This window comes from Dromaius novaehollandiae, chromosome W, assembly GCF_036370855.1.
Source record: "Dromaius novaehollandiae isolate bDroNov1 chromosome W, bDroNov1.hap1, whole genome shotgun sequence".
Lineage (NCBI taxonomy): Eukaryota > Metazoa > Chordata > Aves > Casuariiformes > Dromaiidae > Dromaius > Dromaius novaehollandiae.
In genome coordinates, this window is record NC_088130.1 from 19770217 (window position 1) to 19794334 (window position 24118).

The following is a 24118-nucleotide window of genomic DNA, read 5'->3' on the forward strand; positions in this document are numbered from 1 at the left end:
TTTTGAAAAATGCTATGTTTACTTGGACTACAGTAGCAGTGTCTGCTTGCTGTAGGTGTTATAGCTGTAGATAAACGTTGTTCGGTGGGAGAGTTAGGAAGGCACAGGTGAGTGCAATTTAGTTTTGACCCTACATGGTTAAAAATAACCCCGCCCACACTGCTGGGTGCGCCGTACCCATGTGTTGGACCCCAGTAGGGTCTGACTAGGATGGGCTGAGAGGGGCACAGAGAGGGCTGTTGCGCTGGAGGCCCGCCTGGCTCTAGCGGGGTGTGAGGTAGCGTGTAGCGCTGCCGCTGCAGTTGGGATTCAAACTCGCCGACCGTTGGGCCCGTTGCCCCCCGACCCGCGGGCACGAGGAGGGGGCGGGGCGCTGCCCCTCCTGCCGCGGCGGCCGATTGGCGAGCCTTGCTGTCAGTGAAAGAGGGCGGGGCCCCCGCCGGCGGGCGGCTATAAAAGGCGGCGGTGAGGGCGCGGAGTGAGGATGTGGGCAGCGCGCGGCGGAGGGGGGATGCGGGTTGCAGCGCGGGCGGCTCGCGGAGCCCTGTCGCTGGGCGGGGTGAGCGGCGCGGGGGGGGAGCCCTGCCTCGCCGCGGCTCCCTGTCTGCCTTGCTGCGGGGCGGGAAGGGGGGATCTCGGCGTGGCGGCGCACGGGGGGCGCCTTGTCTCCTAGTGCCTGGTGCCACTGCTGTGTCCTCTCAGGTGGCCGGCGGCGGCGCCCTGCCCGCGGCGGTGCCGGGGCGGGGGGCAGCAGCATGGTGGATGTGTTCAGCGGGCGGCTCCTCGTCGACAAGGACGGCCGTAGCGTGGACCCCGAGGAGGCCCTGCAGAACAAGGTGGTGGGCTTGTACTTCTCGGCCGCCTGGTGCGCCCCGTGCCGCGACTTCACCCCCGTTCTCTGCGACTTCTACACGGAGCTGCTGGAGGAGGCCGAGTCGCCCGCGCCCTTCGAGGTCGTCTTCATCTCGTCCGACCACAGCGCCGAGGAGATGGCGGGCTACATGCGCGCCATGCACGGCGACTGGCTGGCGCTGCCCTACCACGACCCCTACAAGCAGTGAGTACCGCGGGCGGCGGCGGGGGGTTGCAGCGGGCCTCCCTCGCAGGTGCTCCGCGCTGTGGCGGGTGGAGCCGGCCTGGTTTTGAGCGCCGCTCGCCCTCCTTCAGTACTGTGTTGGCATCCCTGCTTCTGAAGTGTAAACGAGGACAAGAAGTGCCGATGTTGTAGTGAGTGAACTCTAGCTGCGAAGCCTCTGATGCAGCATCTCCACGGGGCCCCCACCTGCCCTTCTCATCCAGTCTTCCAGCTGTACAGTAAGAAACTCAGATTGCAGCATCTTCTGTAACAAAAAATGCCAATCCAGCATCCCAGCAACCTAGTTATACTTTCATCCTGTTCTCTAAAGAGCTACTGTTACCATGTGGCTCTCCCTTACCTTTACGTAGGCTGTGCCTAAATTTAAACTAAGCTTACTCTCTTCAAAGAACTTTCTTGGTTTTAGCCTGTTACATCTGCAAAAAAAAATGCAACAGAACAAGGAAAATCGTTTTTACGTAACTGAGGCTTCAAAAGATCTGGGTCAAGGAAGGGTTAATGAAGGACCTAAGTAATAGTGAATCAAAAAAACACTAGTGGGGAACAAGGATCAAGTGGTGGTATTTCAGTCCAGAAAAAGTTGTTATTAAGGTTGTGCTGGGTTGTCTAATTTATTAATGCTCTGGAATAAAGGCAAATGAAGGAGTGGCAAAACTCACAGCTGAAAAACTTAGAGGAGAGTAGAGCAAGCTATGAAGAACTTCAGAGAGAAGCAGATAAGCTATGTGAAGAGGAAATGTATTAACAGCTGTCATGGTTTAGCTGTGACAAAAACAAATGTTAAAAGTTAGAGGGCAAAAGTCCTGTGCTTGTAGGTTTCTAAACAGGCATTCATGAAGGCAGCTTCCTCAGTGTGATACTGGGGTCAAAACAACAAAGAAGAGGGATGTTACCTTCATCCTGTTACTTGCACATGCTAGTATCAACAACTGTTGTAATGATGCAGCCTCATCTGGACTACTGTCAGAAGTATGATTTAGCTCATCTCAAGAAGGATAGAGTGGGATTACAGATAAAATGTTTAGGGGTACTGAAATACCTAGAAGTGGAGACTGAAAAAAGGATTTTTTTTTTTTTTAACTCTTTAAGCTTTGGGATATATAAGGTAGTATATCATAAGAACATATACTGTAACAGAAGTAGAAGGTACAGATGGTCTGTGTCTTGTAATATAGGAACAGCAGGGTTTCATTCAGTTAAATCAAAGTGGTGAATTCAAAACTGATAAAGGGGAACTTTTCATTTGAAATAAAATACATGTAGATTGTGGGGTTCATTGTTACAGATGTCATCAAAGTCAAGGAATTAGCATGGCTTTTAAGCAAGGACTGGTAATTAAAGTCAACAAGAAGATTTAGAAGTCTTGTAGTTAGAGCTAATAAAGGACTCAACTCTAGTTTTTCTGGTAACTAAGCCAGTTCATTTAATGCTAGATCTATACCTGTGTGCTACCAAATACAGAGTCTAACTGCTTTGCTGCTCATTCAGCTTGAAGGAAGTTAACAAATGTTGTTTTGTCAGGACACTTTGACCACCTCGAGAGCAAACAACCTGAAGCCTGAAAACAATTCATCCTTCCTTGGTTCTTACCTGGGTGTTGCTGCTGAGGATGCTGTGGATTAATGTTAGTTTTGGTTTTTTTTAATGACTGTTTCCACTGACTCAAATAGATTAAAATAACAATACTGTTTTCCATAGTTCTCCAGTTGTTTCCCAGGTAGTGACTGTATTTGGTCATTACTAATAAAATTCAGACAAATTTCCTGAAGGAGAAGGTACTGCATCCAGCAAGCTGTTTGGCTTGGCTGTGGGAATGTGCTTACAGCTTCAGCCTCTAGGGCATTAGGGTTCTACTTCTGACTATGCCATGACTTACCCAGGTCATGTGGAACGGAGGTATGCAGATAATTTGATTGTCTTTTCTAGGCAGTCCATGACATCCTTTAGAATCTTTCTGAGGAACACAGCCTGTCCTGTCACGTAGCTGTGATACCATGGTGTTTGAAATGACTGATTAAAGAAAAAAGTGCAGAGGGATGTAAAAAGTCAATGATTTTCTAGTTTTCTTATACAGGTACAAGAATAAAGGGTTACATGCAGATGCTCAAGAAGCTAAACTTGAATTAATACTGATTAGTTTGGCTTCAGAGATACTGGTGAGTCGTTGCAGGCATTAGACCAGACAGACGTGTATTGGTTAAACCAAGCTATAATTCTTACTAGTTTATTTAGTTCTCAGTAAGAACATAGTTGTAAAATCACTCTGGCGATTTAATAATTTTTTTAAGTGTTCCATTGTAAACCATGAAAAAATAATTTGGTTGCTCTTTTGTGGTCTACGCAAAGAGGGCACTTCAGTATTTTCAATGAAGTTAAAATACATTAGCTTATGACTTCAGTGCTTAAGGTGTATTTGCAGTGCAGACTGAAGTTCCTTCTAGGTGCAAAAGAGCCAATTTTAGATTTACTATCTAAAATACAGTCCACACTTGGAAGCCTGGAGTTTCTTGGGGGTGAATTTTATTGTGTCAAGAAAGAGTCTGCAATGTAGTGTACTAAGTGTAACACTTTGCACGTACCTGCGGAGAAGCAAAAATCTGAATTCACGGCAAGATCTCGGGGCTCCTCACTAATAGTCCTGCAATCCTGACCATAATCCTGAGTGTTTCCCCGAGGTGGGGCTGCACCTTTGCTACTTCATACAGTGTGTGGCATGAGTTGCAGGAAATGCAGCTCCTGATGACTTGACTGCCTTCAGCTTGAATATTGGTTTTAATGCTGGAGGCATGGGCTTTTGATCCTTGCAGGGGAGGAATGGAGACAATCCAGAAGGAAATGAACAGGAGGGAAAAGGAAGGGGTTAGTATAGAGGAGGAGTAGGAAGGTGCATGACAACAACCAATTTTAGCAAATGAGGATCTATGTTTTCACTGTGATCCACAACTGTGTGTTGTGTTTATACTAAGCCTCACTGGAATCAGTCATTCTCTGTATTGCTGTGCATGGCACACTACTAGTTCTTGCAGGCTGCCAGATAGACAGATACTTACTAAGCTCATGTTCTGTCTGCCTCAGGGAAAATCATAATCCCCAAAGATTACTGAAAAAAGGAAAATAAAAAGGGTGTGCTTAAGCTTTATACTCAGAAGCTTTAGGTGTGAGTGTGGATTGGCACCTACAGAGGTGTGTGAGGGAGGCTGAGAGAGGAATGTAGAAGGTGGAAGGTAAAGGCATCTCTGAGCAGTTACGAACTATAGCCTCTTCCTGGTCTTTTTTAACTGCTGTCTAGAAACCTTAATGGACATTTTAAAATTAAACCCCATTCTTAGGAGGTTTATGCTTCTTTATGTGGCTGACGTTTAACAGTACAGAAAGTTCACGTATTGAACTGTGTATTATAGTGTGTACTGCTAGAAACAGATTAGCAAGGCTTCCATCGCTTGGACATATGTCCTTTGAGTTATGAGCCTTATGCTCTCCTTTGAACGTAAGTATATACTTTTGTAATATATGACAACAGTATATAGCTTTTGGTTTCCCGTGTGTTTTACTTTTTGGTCTCCTGTGTGTGTGTGCTAACTATGTATTTTTTTGAAAGAGCAGGAAGTAAGAAATGACTTGAGCTTTCTCTGCAGTATCAATTAAAGTATGAGCTCATGTTTCATTGTAGTTCTATCTAATCAGAGGTGTCTGAAGGCCTTGACCAAATTGGTAAAATATAAGAAAATTCAAAAACAGGTGAATAAAAATGCCATACACAACAAAAAGAGCTATTACAATTGCCAGGAATCAGTATGTCCAATATAAAAAAAATACTTAAATTCCCCCTTTGTATAGGCTTCATAGCTTATAACTTGGTACTTGTGTCGTTGTCGTAAGTTTGTCATGAGGGAAAATGCTAAGTGTGGCATTTTGTTAAAAGGAAGAAGCTTTTTTATCTTTCTTTTTTTTTGGAGTGGCAGCTTAGCATTAATATTTAGAGATGCAGAAATAGTCAAGTGAAAGCTGTTAAATTCCAATATTGTCAAAACATTACCGTATTACCTTAGTGTATAGTATGTACTGTTCATATTCCAAATACGATATTAACTGTGTTCCATGTTGTCTATATATCAAAAACCCTCTTATAAAACTATTCAGCTGGTAGCATAAAAACTTTGCTCTCTCAGAAACCTTCATCCAACCTTTTCTGAATCAAAGACCTAACAACTACAGTGACTTTTCCAGTTTGTCTGAATAATCTTAGTTTCATCTTTTTGTATTTCTTATGCAAATGAAAGATTGCCCTCCCACATTCTAACCTTCTGTGTGGCCAAGTATTGATCTTTCAGAATATTTGGCTAAAACATTCCCTGGGTCTGCACAGAAGCTGCTAGTTCAGTTTGCCCTAGCTATCTTCTGTGTATCTTCCTCTTCTGCTTTCTCTGCTTGGGCCTTAGATCTTGTCATTCTGACACTGAATTTACACTTAAACACTTAACTGGAAGTATCTAGATAACCTATTTTTAAAATGTCATTAATTATATCACTTTAATTTTGCTGAAAGAGAACTGAGTTTGCTGTTGTGGCATGTGTGATGTTTCTATTTATGGCTAGTGATTTTATAAGTCGTCACTGGAGTTAATCCATCTGATATATGGTGCATATGTTGTCTGTGCAGGTGAGTCACAGGATCTGAGATCCCTACAGGAGAGGGTGAACTTAGCAGGTTTTAAAAAGCTGTTTTTGCAAGTACCTTGCACAGTCATCAAGAAGCATTTTCTGCAGATCTGTTCCTGAGTCTTTTTCAGGTACATTCATATTATTGATTGCACACAAATGCAAGCAAAATCTGAGCATGCTTCGGTCTGGTTGGATGCAAGTTACCTTCAGTCCAGAAGGTGTGTAAACATGGTGCTGTGCTGGAGTGGATAAGCTGTACAGGCATTTCTTCAGGAACAGAAAATGTTAGTTCCTGCCAGTCTTCATGGCAAATTACCTTCAGTTTCCAGCTGTTCTTGTCTCTGTCTGTTGAAACTGTCAGGCACCTCAAGCTAACTTTTTTATGTGCACTGAACCAATAAAATGCATCTTCCACCCATCTTGTTTATGGTGCCAGTGGTACAAGATGGTAATTTTTTACATAGTTGCTACATGGACTTACTTTGGAATATTTTTTTTTTTTTTTGCTCCCATTTTTGCAGAACTTGGGATAGTCTGTGGGGATTCTTGGTTGCTTGGTTTTATTTCAGAATTTTCTGGTAAGCAAGCAAGCCTGTTGCTAGGCTACACTATAGTTTCTCTTGAAACATTTTGTGTGTTGTGGCTCTGCCAGCTTACTGACACATTTTGGTATCCTTCACCTGTTGTGGATTTGTCTTTTCTTTTGTATCTTTCTGTAAGAGAAGGTCTGTTTCTGGAATGTCTCCTCTGGTCTATATTTCACTTAAGTCTTACTACTTGTATTTTTAAGACTTGTGTTTGGGTTTATTTAGTTCTAAAGATGTGATGTTTTAACTCCTCCTGTTTTCAAGGAAAACATATTTCTGATGTTTTTCCGCAATTGCTATGAAATCTTTTTCCTACTTGTTCAAAATTGTATGGCACTTGAGCCCCACACCACAGATGAACATTACATGAATATACAATTTTGCCTGTAGCTATGGTTCTCAAGCACTACAATTCTATTTATTTAATATTTGTTTTGAGAATGATATCATTGATATTTTGGAGGATGGCTGTCACATTATTGCTTGTTTCTTTCTCTTCTGGTTCTTCTAAAGGTGCTTGATTTCTGCTCGTTTTGATGTAAGTCAGTGTAGGGAGGTCATTTTCCATGATACAGGCTACATGTCTTTTGGGAGGTTGTTACTTTTAGCTGATCTATCGCAGTTCACTTAATTTGTTTTTGATACCTCTTCTTCTGAAAGACAGGACCTCTGGCTCTATACTGACTGCATTTTTCTGGGATTTCTTGATAGGCTACCCTACTTGCAGCTGAGGAGTGGATTTTTTTTTTTATGTTTCTCACTTCCTCTTAGATACTAGCATGTCTGTGACCATAGCTTCCATTCTTACCACTAAATTTCTGGAATATCTCTTGTGAAGTTGATATGCTAGAAGGCATTCTCTTGAATGTTACCTTCCAAAATGAACATTACAAATTCCCTTTAATTCACTGATCTCTGCTCTGAACAATCTAGTTCAATGAAGCCACATGTGGAGGATGACCTATGAATAGTGTCACATGGTAGGAGGCACCTAATAGTTAATAGTTTTTCTGTGTTGTCACGTAATTTGGAAGGGGTCAGGGAATACCTTGGGGAGGTTCTGACTTTTATGATGAACAGTCTCGCCATATTTTTCTACCTGTTTCTTTATATCCAACACATGATTTCCTTTCTTCTTTGGTATTAGTGAAAATAATTTTGCTATTGCCATGCATTTGGAAACAGCTTGTTTTTTCAGTGTCCTGAAAAATATACTAAGGCAGAAGACTTCAGGCATTCCTCCTCTGCTTTTCTGCCTGAGTTGGAGCAGGGGCTGCAAGCGGGTTCTGGAGTTCCAGGAAACACCTGGGGCTCCTCCTACTGAGGAGCACTCTGAACCACAAACTCTGATTTTATTTGATGTCCATTGAAATAGAGCTCTGTGCTGTGATGCCAATGAACTCAAACTTTTTTTTTTAATTTCTTCTGCTATAACTTAATGAAGTTCTTGCTAGTAGGTGGTTGTCAGTGCTAATGTTTTTTTAAGTCTCTTAGTCATAATACAGGTTTTACTGGCTTACTTGTCCTAAATTTTACTTTGTCACCTACATTGAAAATTGTAAATTACTAGCAGACAAAATTTGTTTTGCGTATCCCATCTATATCACTCTTAAGTGAGATGAATTTCTTGTGTAGAAGAGACTTTCCAATTTTCTTTCTCAAGGAAGACATTTATTTGCGCTCCACTTTCAGTTCAGAATTCTGTGTCTGTTTCTTCAGGATCTATGAAAATATATATAGACACCATGCTCTTTTCCTCCTTTTTATTTCATCCTGTAATGAACAAACAGAAGCAAAATCTGTCGTCATGGTTAAACTCTTTTCCCTGGGAAAGTTTTTCATCTTGTACTTTTCTGTTGGCTGTGTCATGCTCAACTGAAATGGTTTATTATGTGGCGTTCCATGATATATTTTCTATTGCTACATATTCCTTTTGTTTGCATGCTGCTCCTCTTTCAACTCATCTATGTAAACAGTGAATTCTGTTTTACTGCTTCATGTTGCCGATAGCCTGCTATTTGTGTACTTTTATCTCTGTGGTGTGTAATTAATATTCATGCCTTCTTATTTATCATGTGCCAGTGTCAGCAAGTATTTTTGTTTTTCTTTGAATGTCTTGTGTACTCTGGGATTTTTCCTCCCTAATGTTAATTTTACTTCCAGTATTAATATTCCATATATTATATTTCCACGTATCATTAATTCAATCTGATTAAATTTCTATCCTTCAATATGAGAAGTCTTTTCTGATTAATTTTTCCTGGGTTCCCTCCTCACCCATTTTGAATGGATCCAGATTTCTTTACTGAAACATTGCTGGTTTATAGGTTTAAATTTTTTTTTAACTGTTTTATCAGAAAACAATGGATTACAAATAGTTTCTATTTCCTGACACAGAGAAACAGGCACTAGAAATGTTTGTGTGATGGGGAGAGGAGGAGTTGAAATTTTTTCTTGGACAATTTAAGATGTTTGGTCCTCATTCCAAATCTGTGCAGTCCTTTTTCCAAATCTTTGTATTGCTTAAATTTTTGTTTATATAGAAAGCCTGTCTTGCTCGAGGAATTTAAGGTGTTTCTATAATTATAACCTCTTCTGTTTACGATAGAGGATTATATGCCCTGTTTTAATGAGAATTTTAAAAAATAGCTGTATGGAATTGGCAGCACTTACACTTCCTCCAATACACAGTTGTTTCTTATGCTAATTTAAGTAAGATCCTTCTCCTTTGTTGCCTCGCTATCCAGTAGAAGGGACCTGAAGACATCTGGTTCTGGCCAGTAAACACAAGGTGGGGGAGGGCGTTGCGCTTTCCTTCCATGAGTTTATTCCCAGTCCTTGAGGGTCAGTCTCCCCTCCTGTGGAGACTGCAGACAACAGTGAGGAGCAGTTTCAGGAAGGTTGCTTCAACTCTGATAATGCCTTGAGCTGTCTGAGTTGCACCATGTAAACTCCTAGTTTCAAGAAGAAAGCTGGATAACCGCTTTTGCAGCCTCATCCAGCTCCCTGTATTGACCGGTTCTGTGCTCCAAGCTCTCGGGAAGCCCAGACACTTACCACTTGGGTGCTCCCATTTGTACTGACCAGAATTCACTTCATGAGAGACTAGATTTCCTAAGATGCTCCCTAATGGTGTGTTTTATTTTTATTTTTTTCTTCCCCAGTGATCTGAAGAAGAAATACAACATAACAGCCATTCCTAAACTGGTGATTGTGAAACAAACTGGAGAAGTCATTACTGACAAAGGAAGAAAACAGATCAGAGACAAAGGGCTTTCCTGTTTCCGAAACTGGCTTGAGGGTGCTGATATCTTTCAGAATTTTTCTAGCTAAACAAAACTTGGCAGACAGAAACAAGACAAGGCATAATGGAAAATGCTGTAGGACTCTCAAGAGTGTTACCTTGTTCAAAACAAAATGGGTAGGGCTGCATTATTTGTGTTTGCTTGTAAACAACTTTTGTTCTAGTTCAACTTGAAGGTTAGATATTCCAGTAAGTCAAAAAAAAGAAAAGAATTACTTTTATTTGTATTGTTTTATTATGTTTAGTATGAACCAAAGCACTGCTGATAATACTGGAGAGCTTTAGGAGGAAAAGCTCTTTTAGACAATAACAATGGAGCTCTGTGAAATCTATGCAAATACCTGATTTTTGCAGATCTGTACAGTTAAAATAATGTATACATACAAACCTATTTTTCTTGATCACAGAATTTTTCTGGCAATTAGCATATATTTTATCAAGAAAAATAAATTATTTGCTTTAATAAATGTTTATGAAGTATATGCATTTAATGTGTCTGTCTTCTATCTTAGTCTAGACTGAAAATGGCATTATTTTTAAATGGCTCATGTCTGTTTAATAGTCAGTACTGAAGAAATGCTTTTTTGTTGCTTTTGTTTTGGTTTGTGTGGGGTTAATGTAAGCGTTGCTGAGTTTTCCTTACCTCTGGATTTTTAAATTTGGTTCCATAAGGTGAGTAGTTGTCTCCCAAGTTAATGTCAGGTTGAGTCAAAGAATATCAGTGTGTAAGAGAAGAGTGTTTTCAGTCTTCTCCCTTTGCCAAAGTGTGTGGGAACAGCAACATCAAAAATAATACCATCTATATGAGATGAATGGTCATGATGTGGCAACTAAATTATAGCCTAATTTGGAGCACTTTCTCCACCAGTTGTGGCATCCAGATTTGACAGCCAGTCTTCATGACAGGGGGCCCAGGCCAAACACCCATGCAATTGGTGGGCTAAAGAAACACGCTTTCTGTGCAAAGCTAAGAATTCGTTGATTAGACTTTAAAGACTAACAGAATTATTGTTGGTCCAGTTGCTAACACTTGTTACTAACATGCACAATCTAGATTATCCAGTCATTACAACTCATTCCCAATAAAGACAGTTAAAATTGATATCCATAAACTTTTCAGTTATCTACTTCTTTCTCTGTTGCAATGCTTACCCTTCATCTTGATTCTAATGTTAATGGTGTTTTCCTGAAGGAGAAGAAAAAGGGGTTTATGGTGAGTCATTAGCCTCCTAAATTCTTGGCTGGGAGGCAGACATTCATCGTGGGCATTTCTTTGCCGGGATGCTGGTGGTTTCTTTCCCCTTACTCCGGGGTCTGTTCAACATTATATTCACATGTTTGCTCATGAGGTCTGATTACTTGCTGCTTATTCATTGGTTTGCAATTCCATGGTATTATGTGATTTACTATATATGATATGCTTTACATGTATTGGAAACTTTTTATTATCCCTAAGACTAGTTTTACCCAGCTCCCAGGGTCTGAACTTAGATGGCATATACGTACATTCCAGTTCATTCATTTTCAATTCTGAACATGAAGAAATTATACTACAGAAAAACCTGAGATTAGTGTGTGTGGATAATTTTACCACTTAATAATATGGTTATGTCATTTTCTTTTAACAGAGGAAAAGATGATTTTTCTCCTGATGAGTGTGTGTGTTTGGGGAGTGGAAATATATAAAAGAGGTCATGTACTCTTCCAAAATGAGCAAAAAAAACCCCAAGTACTTCAGAGAAACAATTGAAAATGGACAACATTAGATCTGCGAAGTGATCGGCAGAGCTGCAAGTTAGAGCCTCTCATAGCTGTTCTTAAAATTACATTGAGGATGCTGCAGACAATTTCTAATTTTCACCATCTAACCATATAAACAGTTCTCAGGTTCACCTCTTAACGAATACTAAGCTCCCTAGTGAATTTCTGTGAAAGTTGTACACAGGCAGTGCTTGCTGTTCTGGGATCAGCTGATGGCAAATATATTTCAAACAACAGCTCAACTGAAGATAAGAAAACAACTGTAGAAGTGCTTCCAAAAGTTTATACAAATATTGTTACCTGAATGCAGAATAAATCACATTGGGGAAAACACCCACTGTGACCTAGTACCAGATGTCAGGCATTGTTTAAGCTCAGATAGGTTGGTTGGTTGTAGATGGAAGAACTTGCTATTTTAATACTGAGGTGGCATTAGGTCCCTTAATAGGTTAGGGAACACTGACTCAATAACACAGGCTCAAATTAAAATTCAGCTAGGAATTTTATAATGACAAAGATATGTATTATACAGAGTATCTGTTTTAACTCCTATCTAGGGTTGTCATTTTTGCACATCAGTGCTTGGAATCTCAAAATGCTTGTTGTCCTTTTGAGTGCTAAATTAATTCATGTTCGACAAACAGGAAGTATAGAGTAGTGGAAAATATTTGCTTGTTAGTAGCACCTTGTGCTGTGAGAAGCCAGAGGAGCAGATCTCAATGGGGCAGCAGTAGAAGGTAAGGTTTGTTATTACTTTGAACGTGTGTCTACTGGGAACCAGACTTACTCACATACTAATACTTGAATTCATGGCATTATTGGCCCTTTAACTTCCTTAAAACCAAAGTCTTAAATATGCCTTAAATTTTCTAGCAGCTTTCTACCATCTCTTCCTTCTATCACAGTTACTTTGAATAGTAGTGGGTACCCAGCTCTTTTCCTTGAGGGGTGGGAAGGGGAGGGAAAGTCCATTTTTCCTGTAGAACAGTAGATGGTAGCACAGTGGCTTTGATAGATGCTTAACACTTACAAAGGAATTAACCAAAAACCAGCTAAGGTTAAGAGGAACAGTGTTCATCCTTATTCCACTGGATTAGATATTGCCCATTATCAGTAAATGACTTACGGAACAATGTATGTTAAGAGTGCTTAAGAACCTACAGTGTTGAATTATTGTAGATTTATATGGAAGTATTTTGCTAAGAAAAATGATGAGGATTTTCTGTTGATACTTTGTAAATTGATCCATAGAGTGATTTTTGAGGAAGATGACTAGTTTTTATGTTCAGATGAATGCTGCAGCCTCTCCTGTGACCACCAAACATATCATTTGTGAGGAGGCAAAGCATGATGGCAGATTTACTAATGAAATAAACAGTATCACTGTAAGTGAACCCAACATCTTTCCCTGTATATTTTGCTCATCTTCTCTTTCTGTAATCCCCCTTCATGTACTGCTCTGCTACACATTAGGCATTCTGTGATATTCCTGAAGAGCTACTGTTGTCAAACTTCAGTAGTTCTGTTCCCATTCAATATTTTCAAATAATATGCTTATAATAGTAGGATTCTTTTAGGGCAAGATTGCTTCGTAGATATATATATATATTTTAAAAGGTAGAATAGTGTTACATGCTTAAGATACAAAATTTTGAACATAATCCATTTCACTAATGGTGTAAAAAATGGTGTCTCAAGTACCTTCTCTCTGTGTGTTATAGACCTGGATTCATTTTTAATTCTTCTGGGTTTTGATTCTTTCTCAGCTAGGTTCACATCAAGTCTTTCAGCATTAATCACCAAAACTGTCTCCCTACTGAATAATGGTCCTTTATGATAGGAATATTTTTCTGTTGCAGATACCAAACTCTTTGCTTCCTCTGGGGTATAATTTATGTATATTTGTCTTCTAATTAGCAAAAGTCATCTGTGCTGTACCCGAATGATTCCTATTTCTGACAGTTTTTTTCTTGTAGTGTCATTATTGCAAATTGTTTAAAATATTAAAATCAACATCTGACATAATTAAAAAACAAATAGGTATAAAATGCTATTGTCTATGGACAGTTGCCTTTACAGGTACAGAAACCTTCAAGACCGAGAAACGGAAAGAGCTAAAATGAATGGATTTTAGGCCAGCCTAAGTTTGACTTCATCTCATTGCTATGGTCACTGGGATTTAAGTGTGTTCTTATGTGGTTTTCCTCTCTAGCCCTACTAGTGCTGCTGGCTGGCCTGTGGAAGAACACAAACCATACAGAATTACTAAGTTGGTCTAAAACCTGCATTTACTCAGAAGTAGGGGCACATGTGCATACCTGAAGGCTACAGATTATTTCTTTCTCCATGATCCCCAGCTAAAGGCTAAGCTTGCCCATGGATAAAGTTCACAGATGCTCTAACAATTAATCATTATCAATGTGGGGATAAATTAGTAATAGTGAACCAAGTGGAAAAGACCAAGGTCATCTTTTTTGTACATTATGGGGTAAAAAGCAGTTCATCGATCTAGTTATGGAGTTTCAGATCACTCTCAATTGTCCTAGAATCAAATACGGCTTAGCTGTTAGTGCAATAGTCCAGTTACTGTCTAGATCTAATGACAGACTATAAAACCTTGAGTAGCCTGAATGCGCTTTCTTTCAAAAAAAAAAAAAAAAAAAAAAAAAAAAAGAAAAGAAAAGTTTTATGTTACAAAGGGTACACTAATCTTACCATATAAATTTGACTAAAAGTTACCATTTCCTTTCAGAATTTGTCCAAGATGAGGTTCACATATTTTGAGTAATAATGAGGGTTTTTTTGATTCTGAGAGATGATACTTTACTTGGGATATATATACCAAGCTGCAGTATGTCTGCTGCTTTGTTTGTGCATCCTGTATGCCATTTTTAGCCTAATAGAGGTGATTCCTGTGGTTGATAGTCACCTTTCCTTCCATATGACTTGTGAAATGCTGGATACCTTTGTCCTGACTCAGCACCTCTTATTACCCTAGAACTAGGTTTTTGAATCAAAAGTAAAGGTCTTTGACCTGCATGAAGTCAGATACATTGGGTACTTAACGCAATGTCCCATTTCCAATTCACACCTTGTCACCTGTGTAAAATGTAAATTGTGGCTGTTCCTGTTACTGAGCACAGTTGTATAATATACATTAAACAATATAGAACAGCTCAGTTACGTATACGTTCTGTGTTATTCAATAAGATACAGAATGCATTAGTAACACCACGCAGTTAATAGCATCATGTAAAGAGATAGTGTCTCAGAAACATATTAAAATATATGCATATGTGTAAATGTAAAAAGAAAGTTATTTGTTTATCACATTGTTGCAATTTTTGGATGACTTGCAGTGAAAGGAATTTTCAAGCTCATTTTAGCCTTTGGGTCTGTTATCTAGAAGACTCCTTGGGGAGCTCTGGGAAGAAAACTACAAATCTACAAATACCAGAGTGTGATGGGATCATGATATATATATCTAGGCAGAAAATAGTGATGTTTAACAAAACTCAGGTTTTCTCTGGGAGTAAAAAATAGAAATTAACAATTTTTTTAATCATAAGCTAAAAAAAGTGTGTAGTTATGAGGTTTTTGGCTGTAGAATGAAGATCTAGAATGGGCACTGCCCCCTTGGAAGTTTCTTCAGATGCTGTAATGATTTCCTGAATATGCATTTTCAATAAAGGTTTAATATTTCATTTTGCATCTCAATTGACAGTAAATCCAAAATGAAATAGTAACTGTGCAATTAGAGAAAAGAGTAGACTGCAAAGTAGTATTCTTTAGACAAAAGGAACAATTGATACATACATGACAGCGTTTTGCTTTCTATGACATTTCCAACCTGTGCAAGAGCTGATTTTGCTTTTTGTGTGACTGAGTTACCTGAGAAGACCAGGTGCTGATAAGTCACCTCTAGCACTTCCATGTCCTGTGTATAGGCAACATTAATGAATGGGCAGTCCTAAATTCTCTTCTCAGTTTCCATGAAGATGAACATATAGATGAGCAAATCCATAATAGAGTTGGATTTAAACCTTCTGCCTTCTCCGTTTTGTTTAAATCTTCCTAAATCAAGTTCAAGGCAATTCTTGACTCTGATGTTAAGAAATGCTGTCAACATGAACTGCAGAAGTTACTAAGGGAAATGCTGTTTCTGTCCCCCAAACCCTGAATCTAAGCACAGCAGAATGCTTCTGAGTAAATACAGGTTGAAATAACTTAGCACAGGAGTGTTCTCAGAATCCTGTAACGCTGGAATGATGTGAGCCCTGACAATTCAATTAGATGAACAAAACTGCACAGGCAAGTTTCGAATAGACAAAACTACTGCCGCAGAAATGTTTTGGACTATGCTGATAATGTAATTGTGCCTACTGACATTTTTATAAGCAGTTGGTAAAGTAATAGCTCCTTGGAATGATAAACTGTTTTGCATAGACAGTAGCTGAACCTCCCCTCCCTTCCCCTTCACATACTAATAATCGTAAGTGCACACACAGGACATCGACAAAAACATTTTTCAGAGATGAGTGGTTTTTTGGGTATGATTTGAGTGCACAATTTCAGTGCACACAAAATTTACTAGTATTTCTACACTTAGAACAAATTGTTTTAAAGGAGGTGATTTTAAGCAAGTAGGTGTAACTTTGTCTCAGAATGAGGCTTTTTAGTGAGGTTCTGGTCTTTGGTAGTAGCTCCAGTTTGGCTTTGAAATTCACTCAGGTGTCTAACAGGACTGGTTGAGACCCAAGCTTTCCTTGACAGAGTCTCAAGTCTGCTTAAGTGTAAACAAGAACATTTTTAGTCTTGTTTCATACATGCAGCCATCTACTGGTTATGTTTACCTCTTACTTTGAGATTAAAAACAATTTTCTGAGCCTCAAATGATACTGCAGGGTCCCTGTTTCTTTCATTTTGCAAGTAACTCAACCTTTCTACTCCTAGTTTCTCCCTTTGTAGCATATAATAAGAGTGCTGTCTCTGAAGATTGAGATTGAAAGGTGTTTCTGGAGCTCGCAAGTATGCTGATGCCTGCTCATTTTGACCCAGTATAGTAATCATACTCTAGAGGCATGCACTTGTTTCATTGTTGGTTACACCAAAGCAAAATTCCATGATATATGTCTAGGTAACTTTTCCTATAGCTTCCAAAGTTACTGTCACTTGTAGTCCTTTGTGGTGAAGAGAACAAAGCCTGAAAGGGTAAGCAAAGTGAATGGGTTGGGAGCTTGATTGCATCCTTGTGCCCCACTCCTGACTTGCTGTCAGCACTGAAATGCATATGCTTTGTTCCCTGGTTCCATATTCAGTGCCACAGTTTAGTCTTGTTGCCAGATTTGTTTAAAAAAGAGTTGACACACTTCTTTGAGAGAACACTATCAGTTGGAGCTATTTATTTTCAATCCCATCCTAGAACATTGCTTATCTAATTGTCATATGCCAAAGCACAATATATGAGCTCTGAGGACACCGGAAGCTATGTTAAAAGTATTTGCTCTGTTAGAGCTTAAAGGAAAGCTGTGACAGTGAAGTGCAATGGATATGCGATAGTATATTCCCAGCTGTACTTGTTGACAAGGTGTACTTGGTGACATATAATTTGTTGCTCTGCCCCATTATCATTCTGCATGTGCATAATGCACTAATGCAGGGGTTCCTGAAGTATTTATGTGGCTTTCAGAAGGATGGTTTAATTCTCCTGTTGGATAGAACCAGAGCAGTTACTGAGGCTGTGAAGGTCTCTTCCACTTGGAATAGTAAAGGTGTGGGTGTTTAAGAGTGAAGCAGGCTAAAAAGACACGGAGCCAGCTGATGCTGCTCCTGGCTGGAACGGAGAAGCGAAAGGGGGATTGCGTATTAGTCTGTGTTTGCTGGCTGCCAGTTGCCTTCAGGCTGATACCTGTTGCTGCAGATCCCAAGGCCAAGCATAGCTCAAACTATACCGCAAGGGGGAAGGAAGGGCCAGTTCTGCTCACTCCATGTTCCATCTGCTTTCTGTGTGGAAGAGCAAAGCTGAGATCCAGCCACAAGAGCTGAACCTGAATCCCTGTCTGAGGGTACCAAAAAGACAAGACTTGGCCTTTAGCTGGGTGAAGTGAAGGAGGGGAAAGACTGCAAACTGCATTTGTCACATCCCCCTCTCCGCAGCCCCACTCTATGCCCATGTTTTGAAATCTTATCTGTTAGGTTGCCTTATGATGCTCTGAATTCATTTCTAAATCCTTAGTTTTTTATCTAAGGAAGAGATTCACAGTTCTTGAGTACTCGTGAGACAGGCTATTTTAATCTGACCATGCATCATACTTCACTAAATATCAAGTTAGTTCAGTTTAATGCAAGGGTTAGCACTGGAGCAGCAGTCACATGCTGGTTTTCAGAATATAACCTTCACTTTTCCATGTGTTTCTTCAGTCTTCATCATCCATACTTATCATTCATTTATTTACCATTTGTATTTCAATCTACTAGCTCCTAAATTTTTAGGAAGGCCTTTGCATTAGTAAGAGAAAATATTCTAAAAGGCTTATTTTATTATGTGTATTTTACAATTCATGTCATGAGTAGAATGGATGCATTTTTAATGATTATATAAAGTTACACCAGTGAGTCAGTCTGAAATTTAAGAAGGAAAATGAAGTTTGAAAGTTTATGGTCTGTATATATGTGTCTGTTTTAAACACGTGGAACTGAGTTGTATTGTTTGATATCAAATGATCCCCCTAGAAATAGCTTATCTTACAGCCCACAAAGCTATCCAACGGTACATTATTGCACAAAGATAATTCTTCAATTTATTTTTTATAATAGTTCAGAAAATTTCTTTAAGAATAAAACTGTAATTATAGCAACTTAAAAATAAACATGAAATAACTCATGATTGAACATGGATAACTAAGAACTCAGAAAAGTAGGAGGCTTATTGACCAGACAGGAAAGCATTTCTAGTTAGTATCTGTTACCCGAGATGACACAATAGGTAACAAATATAATTTAGCAAAAAATAAATGAAAAAAAATGGAGGCAACAAACTGGATTGTCTTACTCATGCTGTTTTAGTGGTATACTCCTGATTCCATTTTTACTAGGTTTGAACAGCAAAACACCCCTCTTACTGGTTTTATTCCTTTACACCACATTGAGAAGCTCTATATTTTCTAGCTCATCTTGAAAAATGAAACTGTTGCTTAAGAATCTATTTTACTGAAAAGAGACATCAAAGATTTTCCAAGCCGTTAACCTCAGACTACCCCCTGGACCAGAATGAGCCTCAGAGGGTAGGTGTGTCTTCATGAACAATGTGATTGTGGGAGGAAGGAGAATACGGACTCTCAAAACTTGCACCTTATTATGGCCTTCTGAGATTTTAAAAGGCAATAAAGCTATGTCACTAGATTTTAACAGCTTTGAAGCGCAAATCTCATTTCATTCTGGGCAATTGCTCATGGGGGAATTTTTTTTTCCCCAGAAACGTTACACTTTATTCCATGAAAGGTTTCATGAAGCTCCAAATTTCTTTGATTCTCCTAAATCTGTTGTCAAATTGCTGCAAGAAAATTGCTCATCAATCTTTAACTTCTGTCTCTAGATGATAAATAATTAAGCAGTTTCACTGACCTGGTGCATTAGAAGGTAACTGTCTGATCCCAGTATGAATACTTTGGTTTCTCAGCCTTTTAGTTTATCATAGCAGGATATCTGTTGCTGTGTGTAAAACAAAAGCAACTATAAAACAGTGCTTCTATTTAAAATGCATTTAACAGTTAATCTTTTTTATTCCCTTCCCTCTTTTCTTCTTAATTCAGAAAGTGAGATAATACACTGTTAGTTACATGCATGTCTGAAACTGCTTATAGTGCTCAGGAAGTTATCTCATCGCCGCTTCGTCTTAGGTAAGTGGGTGTATGTAGATATAATGTGATAATGAGAACAACTAAACCAGGTTCGTAAATCTTATCTGTAATGCACAGATATCCATACAAAACCAGCCAGAGTCTTCAAGAGAAATTATCTCCTATGCCAGAACAGGGTCAATTGCCCACTTAAATTCAATTTAATTCTCAAAGAGGGTTTAAATGGGATTTAAATGATTCAAAGCTTCAAGGATGATCTTCAGGCCAGCAATGAAATTTGTCTTTCTCCCCTGGCACTGATCTCAGTACAACCATGACATTGATCTCTAGGGACACTATTTTCTCTGTTTATTCTTGATTCCTAATCTAGAATGTCCCCAGACTTTACATAATCGTTAGCCATAATTTTTAAGGAAAATAAAATGTAGAGTAACTTCCATTACAAAATAACTATTTTCCTCCATGTAAAGTGGACAAGTCTAAGCGTTTTTATAATCATGCTCAGACATAATGATTCTTGTCCTTGAATACTGTGAACATGGATCAGTGGTACTCTTGCCTTATTTTCCACTAAGTGGCAATCTTTAATTGGGCTGATATAGGCTGTAATAACAGCACAAGCAAATCAATGGAAGCAGCAATGATGAAAAGCAGAATGTTTTTCCTCTTAGGACTCAAATAACTGCAAAATGAATAGTAGACCATTGTTCTTACTATGAAACTAGCAGACGGATTCATGAGTGGAAACTAGTAAGCACAGGAGAAATAGCAGATTCTGTGGGGGATTTTAAAGGTTCTGTTCTTAGCCTTCAGTTAAATGGTGTGATTCATCCACTAGGAAAATAACTCTGTTAGGAGAAACAATGCAGCACTGCTTTTTTACTTAGTCTAGTAGAAAAGTCTCTCTTTTGAAATACTACATGCTACATGCTACAAGTTGCAAACTAGACAGGAGAATGATGACTTGAAAGTCTGTCCTAAACAAAAGAAAAATGAGTATTATTTAGTGGCTGAAGCATTCTGTTTTTTAAAACATTGTGCCAAATTATGCCTCATTACCCAACTCCAGGGAAGACAAGGCAGTAGCTAAAGGCAGAACAGTTTTTACTGCCTTTTATGAGGGCTGTTCAAGTTTGTTTTGGTTTGCTGCTGCTTTTGTAGATAGACCTGCCTGTTTGCTGTGTTGTTAAACCAAGACATTTTTTTCTCAAACCCCTATTTCAGCAAGAGATGATTATCACTCTCTGCCCTTTAGTCTTTGCCTATTTTTTATTTCCCTATCTGCTTTCCTTAAAGTCTGCTGAAGTCTAACTGACCTAAAGGGGTCTATTTGGTGGTAAAGTACAATAATGATACTTTGTGCATGTCTGGTCACGTTCATCCAGATTTCTCCATCATTGCAGCACCAGACATCCCAACAGTCCTGGGAGAAGCAGCTGATATGATCTGTATTCATTTTAGCGATGAGGAAAATAAGACATAATGAAAGTGTCTGGAAAGGTTGCTTGTGAAATTTGTGGCAGTGCCAGGACCAAAACAAAGATTGCGATGTGACTGGCTGTAGACCCACTGCAGAATCACGGTAAATAATGGATAGCTGGTCTACAAAGCTGTCTTGCCTTTATAATGTTTTCAGTTAGAAAAGTTGATCGAAAGGGAGTGTGAAAATCACGCTCTCTTGGGCTGAAATATGTGGAAACTACTGCCTTTTGCATGACTATCAAAATAACCAGAAAAGCCTGTAGCTATAACAGCTAAACAGTTTTGTGCCTTCCTGCATCTGTTTTTTCCCCTCTTAAGAACTGTGTGAATCAAAAACACCATGGTAGCAAAATATGTTATGTATACCTTAAAAAAGAAAGAGAAGTCAAGAGAGAGACAACATCTACTCCAAGAAAAATGACATAGTTCCAGTATTCTCCTGACACCAGTGATAATGTAGGACACATGAAGGAGGCAGAATCACTGCAGGTACCTTCTAATTCCGTTTTAAAGAGACGGTAATACCAATAGGTTACCTTAACAATTTACTTCAATATGCTTCTGCTAAGGCAACTACATCCATTTTTTCAGGACACATTCTCTCTTTTTACTTTCAGAGTCTTGCCCAGACAGATTTTTGGTAAAAGCAGCTTATGTCTGAGGTTTCTTATCTCTATGAAAGCAGGAGCCAGAGTTTTTGTGTGGGAGTGGGAGCAGCAGTATCTGGGCCAGCCGAGCAGGAAGAACTGAGCAGCAGGGATCTGGCTTCTGAACAGAGAATTTAGGCCAGGATTAGGAGACAGGGAAATGCTGGCAGCTCAAGAGAAAGAATTTAGAAAGAAATTTGAAAGGAGTGGGGTGATCTGGAATGAGAGAGATTGTATTTTCATCTTGCAATCATGTAATTCTGAGTTGGGATACACTGGCAGTGTCAGGACAAGAAGGGATTAGAGCATGAAAGGCTGGTGGTTGTGAGCTTTGTGAAGATCCAGAAGCAATGATGTTAAACTGGGGCACTTCCACCTTTAACCACTTGGACAATGAGTGAGACCTAAGGTTTGTGGTCAGAGGCACATATACAAAACTTTGTGTAACACCCACTTCAGCCATGAGGCCAGATCCTACCTCTTTTTTTGATATTGGAAAGTTCTTCTTTTATCCCCTGTACAATAAACTTAGCACGAGCATTTCAACTCCAAATAACACTCTCTAAATTCACATAGCAGGCCATTCTAGCTGTATGTAATGTTCGGGATGCACCCTGGGGCCTTCTGCAATGCAGAAGAGATGCTGAGTGCCACTAGGGAACTCACGAACTTCTTTTACAGCTAGGATGCTGCTTGATTCGTATGTTCTACAGTAACCATGCTGTGACAGTGCAAAGGATGTGCAGCTCAAGCAGGGAACACTGGTGCTGTACTGCTTTGCTTACCTTAATGTTGCATCATTCCCTTAGCTAAACACTGGCAAGCGTATTAAAGTTAACTCAAAACTTTAGTACCACTGGCTTCACATAGAGCTGCAGTACTGCTACAATCTTTCTGTCTTTAAGAGCTTTCCACGCTCAATATCCAATGCAATAAATGTAGCTATTTTTAAAAAGTGGTTGCATTCTCTATTATACTGCATTGAAGGACAAGCTATCTGAACGTGGCTTCTTTTTGTGTGCCTTGGTCTGTGAAGTAGTCCACTTATGTCCAATCTTACCTTTCCAACAGTCAGCTGAACCTTCACAGCAATGTTTGTTCTCTAAACAAGACATTGCTTATAAAAGGGGCTTTAGATGAGACAAAATTCCATTTTCTTTTCTTCTCTTTCAACTTGTTCTTCCAGTATTTTTCCTTCATTCCAAATAAATTGAAACTGAGACAGAACAAGGACTTTGATGGATTAACATTTTACTTGGTGGCTGCAATTCCTAGCAGCATTTAAGAATATATATGGGGAGAATGTGACATAAGCAAGTTGTTTTTAAACCAGAACATTGCTAGTTTAATGTAGGGTTGTGAAGTTTTGCTGTGGTGGTTGTTAGCAACTTTTCTTCACAGTGGATGACAGGAGCTAGGGATATTCTTCTGGAGTTGATAAGATGATGTGTATTAATATGTCATATCCCAGCAGCCATGTATGTATGCCACTGTCAATGTCCCACTCTTACAAGCCGTGTGCTTCCTTCATAAAGATATTCTGAGATTAAAGGTTATGAGGCTTTGGCTATTGCAGCAATGTGGACTTCAGAAATTCTTACTGAGCTCTCTTTATGGAATGTAACCTCAGGATAGACCACTTTTTAATTTCCACAACCATCATGACAGGCCTATCGCCCAGTTTATATCACAGATCTCTCAATACAGTCCATAACTAGTTTTCATGTGTTTTCAAATAAATCTCATCTCTCCTGCATCCCTCTACTTTATACTGCATGAACTCCTCTCTTAGGCGATGTGATCTGAACCACTTAGGGTAAAACAACTGGTAACAAGCAGAAAAGAAGGGGCAGTCTGAAAGCAAAATCAGTCCTAATCAGATTTAACTCCCAGTGGCTTAGCTCTATGTCTTAGCTCTTAGGCTAAATGTGATGCTTTCCTTATCCCATTGAAAGTCTGTCTTCTGATTCTTTCTCTCCTTCTTGTGCCTGCCATTCCAGCTCAAATATCTAACATTTTTAGGGATGCTTCTGGGTCACAGCCTCACAGGTGTAGTCTTAGGTGAGTTTTCTAACCAAGACTAAGTCCTAGTCCTGCAGCACACCATGAGTTCTCAACTCTGTATGACCTAAACACATGAGCTTAAACTTTGGAGAGGCTTTGAGCACCTGCGGGAATCAGACTTGTGGGATTAATAAACTGGGACAACACAAGGACTAGAGCTTGCCATTTTCCATTTCGGCGATTACCCACGAGAGGGCAATGTCATCCCTATGTTCAATTGTTTGGTAGCACAAAACATCCTCAGAGCTTTTGACATCCTGTGCTTAACTGCAGCCGCAAACCTCTCCCTACTCTGTTCCCAGAGTTGTTCTTACATAAACAAACCTATTTAACAATATGGTTATTAGTCATCAGTAACTGGAAGGCCATTCATTGGCAAAAGGTAGTGTAAACCCAGAGGATCTTTGTCATTACTTGCGTCTCAAATGTGTTCTGCTGAAATCTTGTAATTTACTTTGTAAATATTTTTAAAAGAAGTTATCAGCTTCAGAATTATAAACCACAAAAAAAAAAAAAAAAAAAAAAAGAGGTTTAGTGCTGGCCTACTATCCTTAAATAATACAACTATCTAGCCCACGTGAGCACAGTAAGTATTTGGTATTGGCGGAGAGGTGGGGGGCGAAGAAGTTCAAGAGAGAAGATGGGAATGCCTAGTC

The 24118-nt window shown here is 39.4% G+C and overlaps 1 protein-coding gene across 1 annotated transcript; it reads left to right on the top strand.

The window, feature by feature from the left end:
* The first annotated feature begins 448 nt into the window (after positions 1–448).
* LOC112978745 (nucleoredoxin-like protein 2) lies at positions 449–10135 on the top strand. Its single transcript, XM_026092422.2, has 3 exons — positions 449–465; positions 703–1057; positions 9510–10135. The coding sequence occupies exons 2-3, from the start codon at positions 756–758 to the stop codon at positions 9676–9678; spliced, it is 471 nt and encodes a 156-aa protein (XP_025948207.1). The 5' UTR covers positions 449–465; positions 703–755; the 3' UTR covers positions 9679–10135.
* The last annotated feature ends 13983 nt before the right edge of the window (positions 10136–24118 follow it).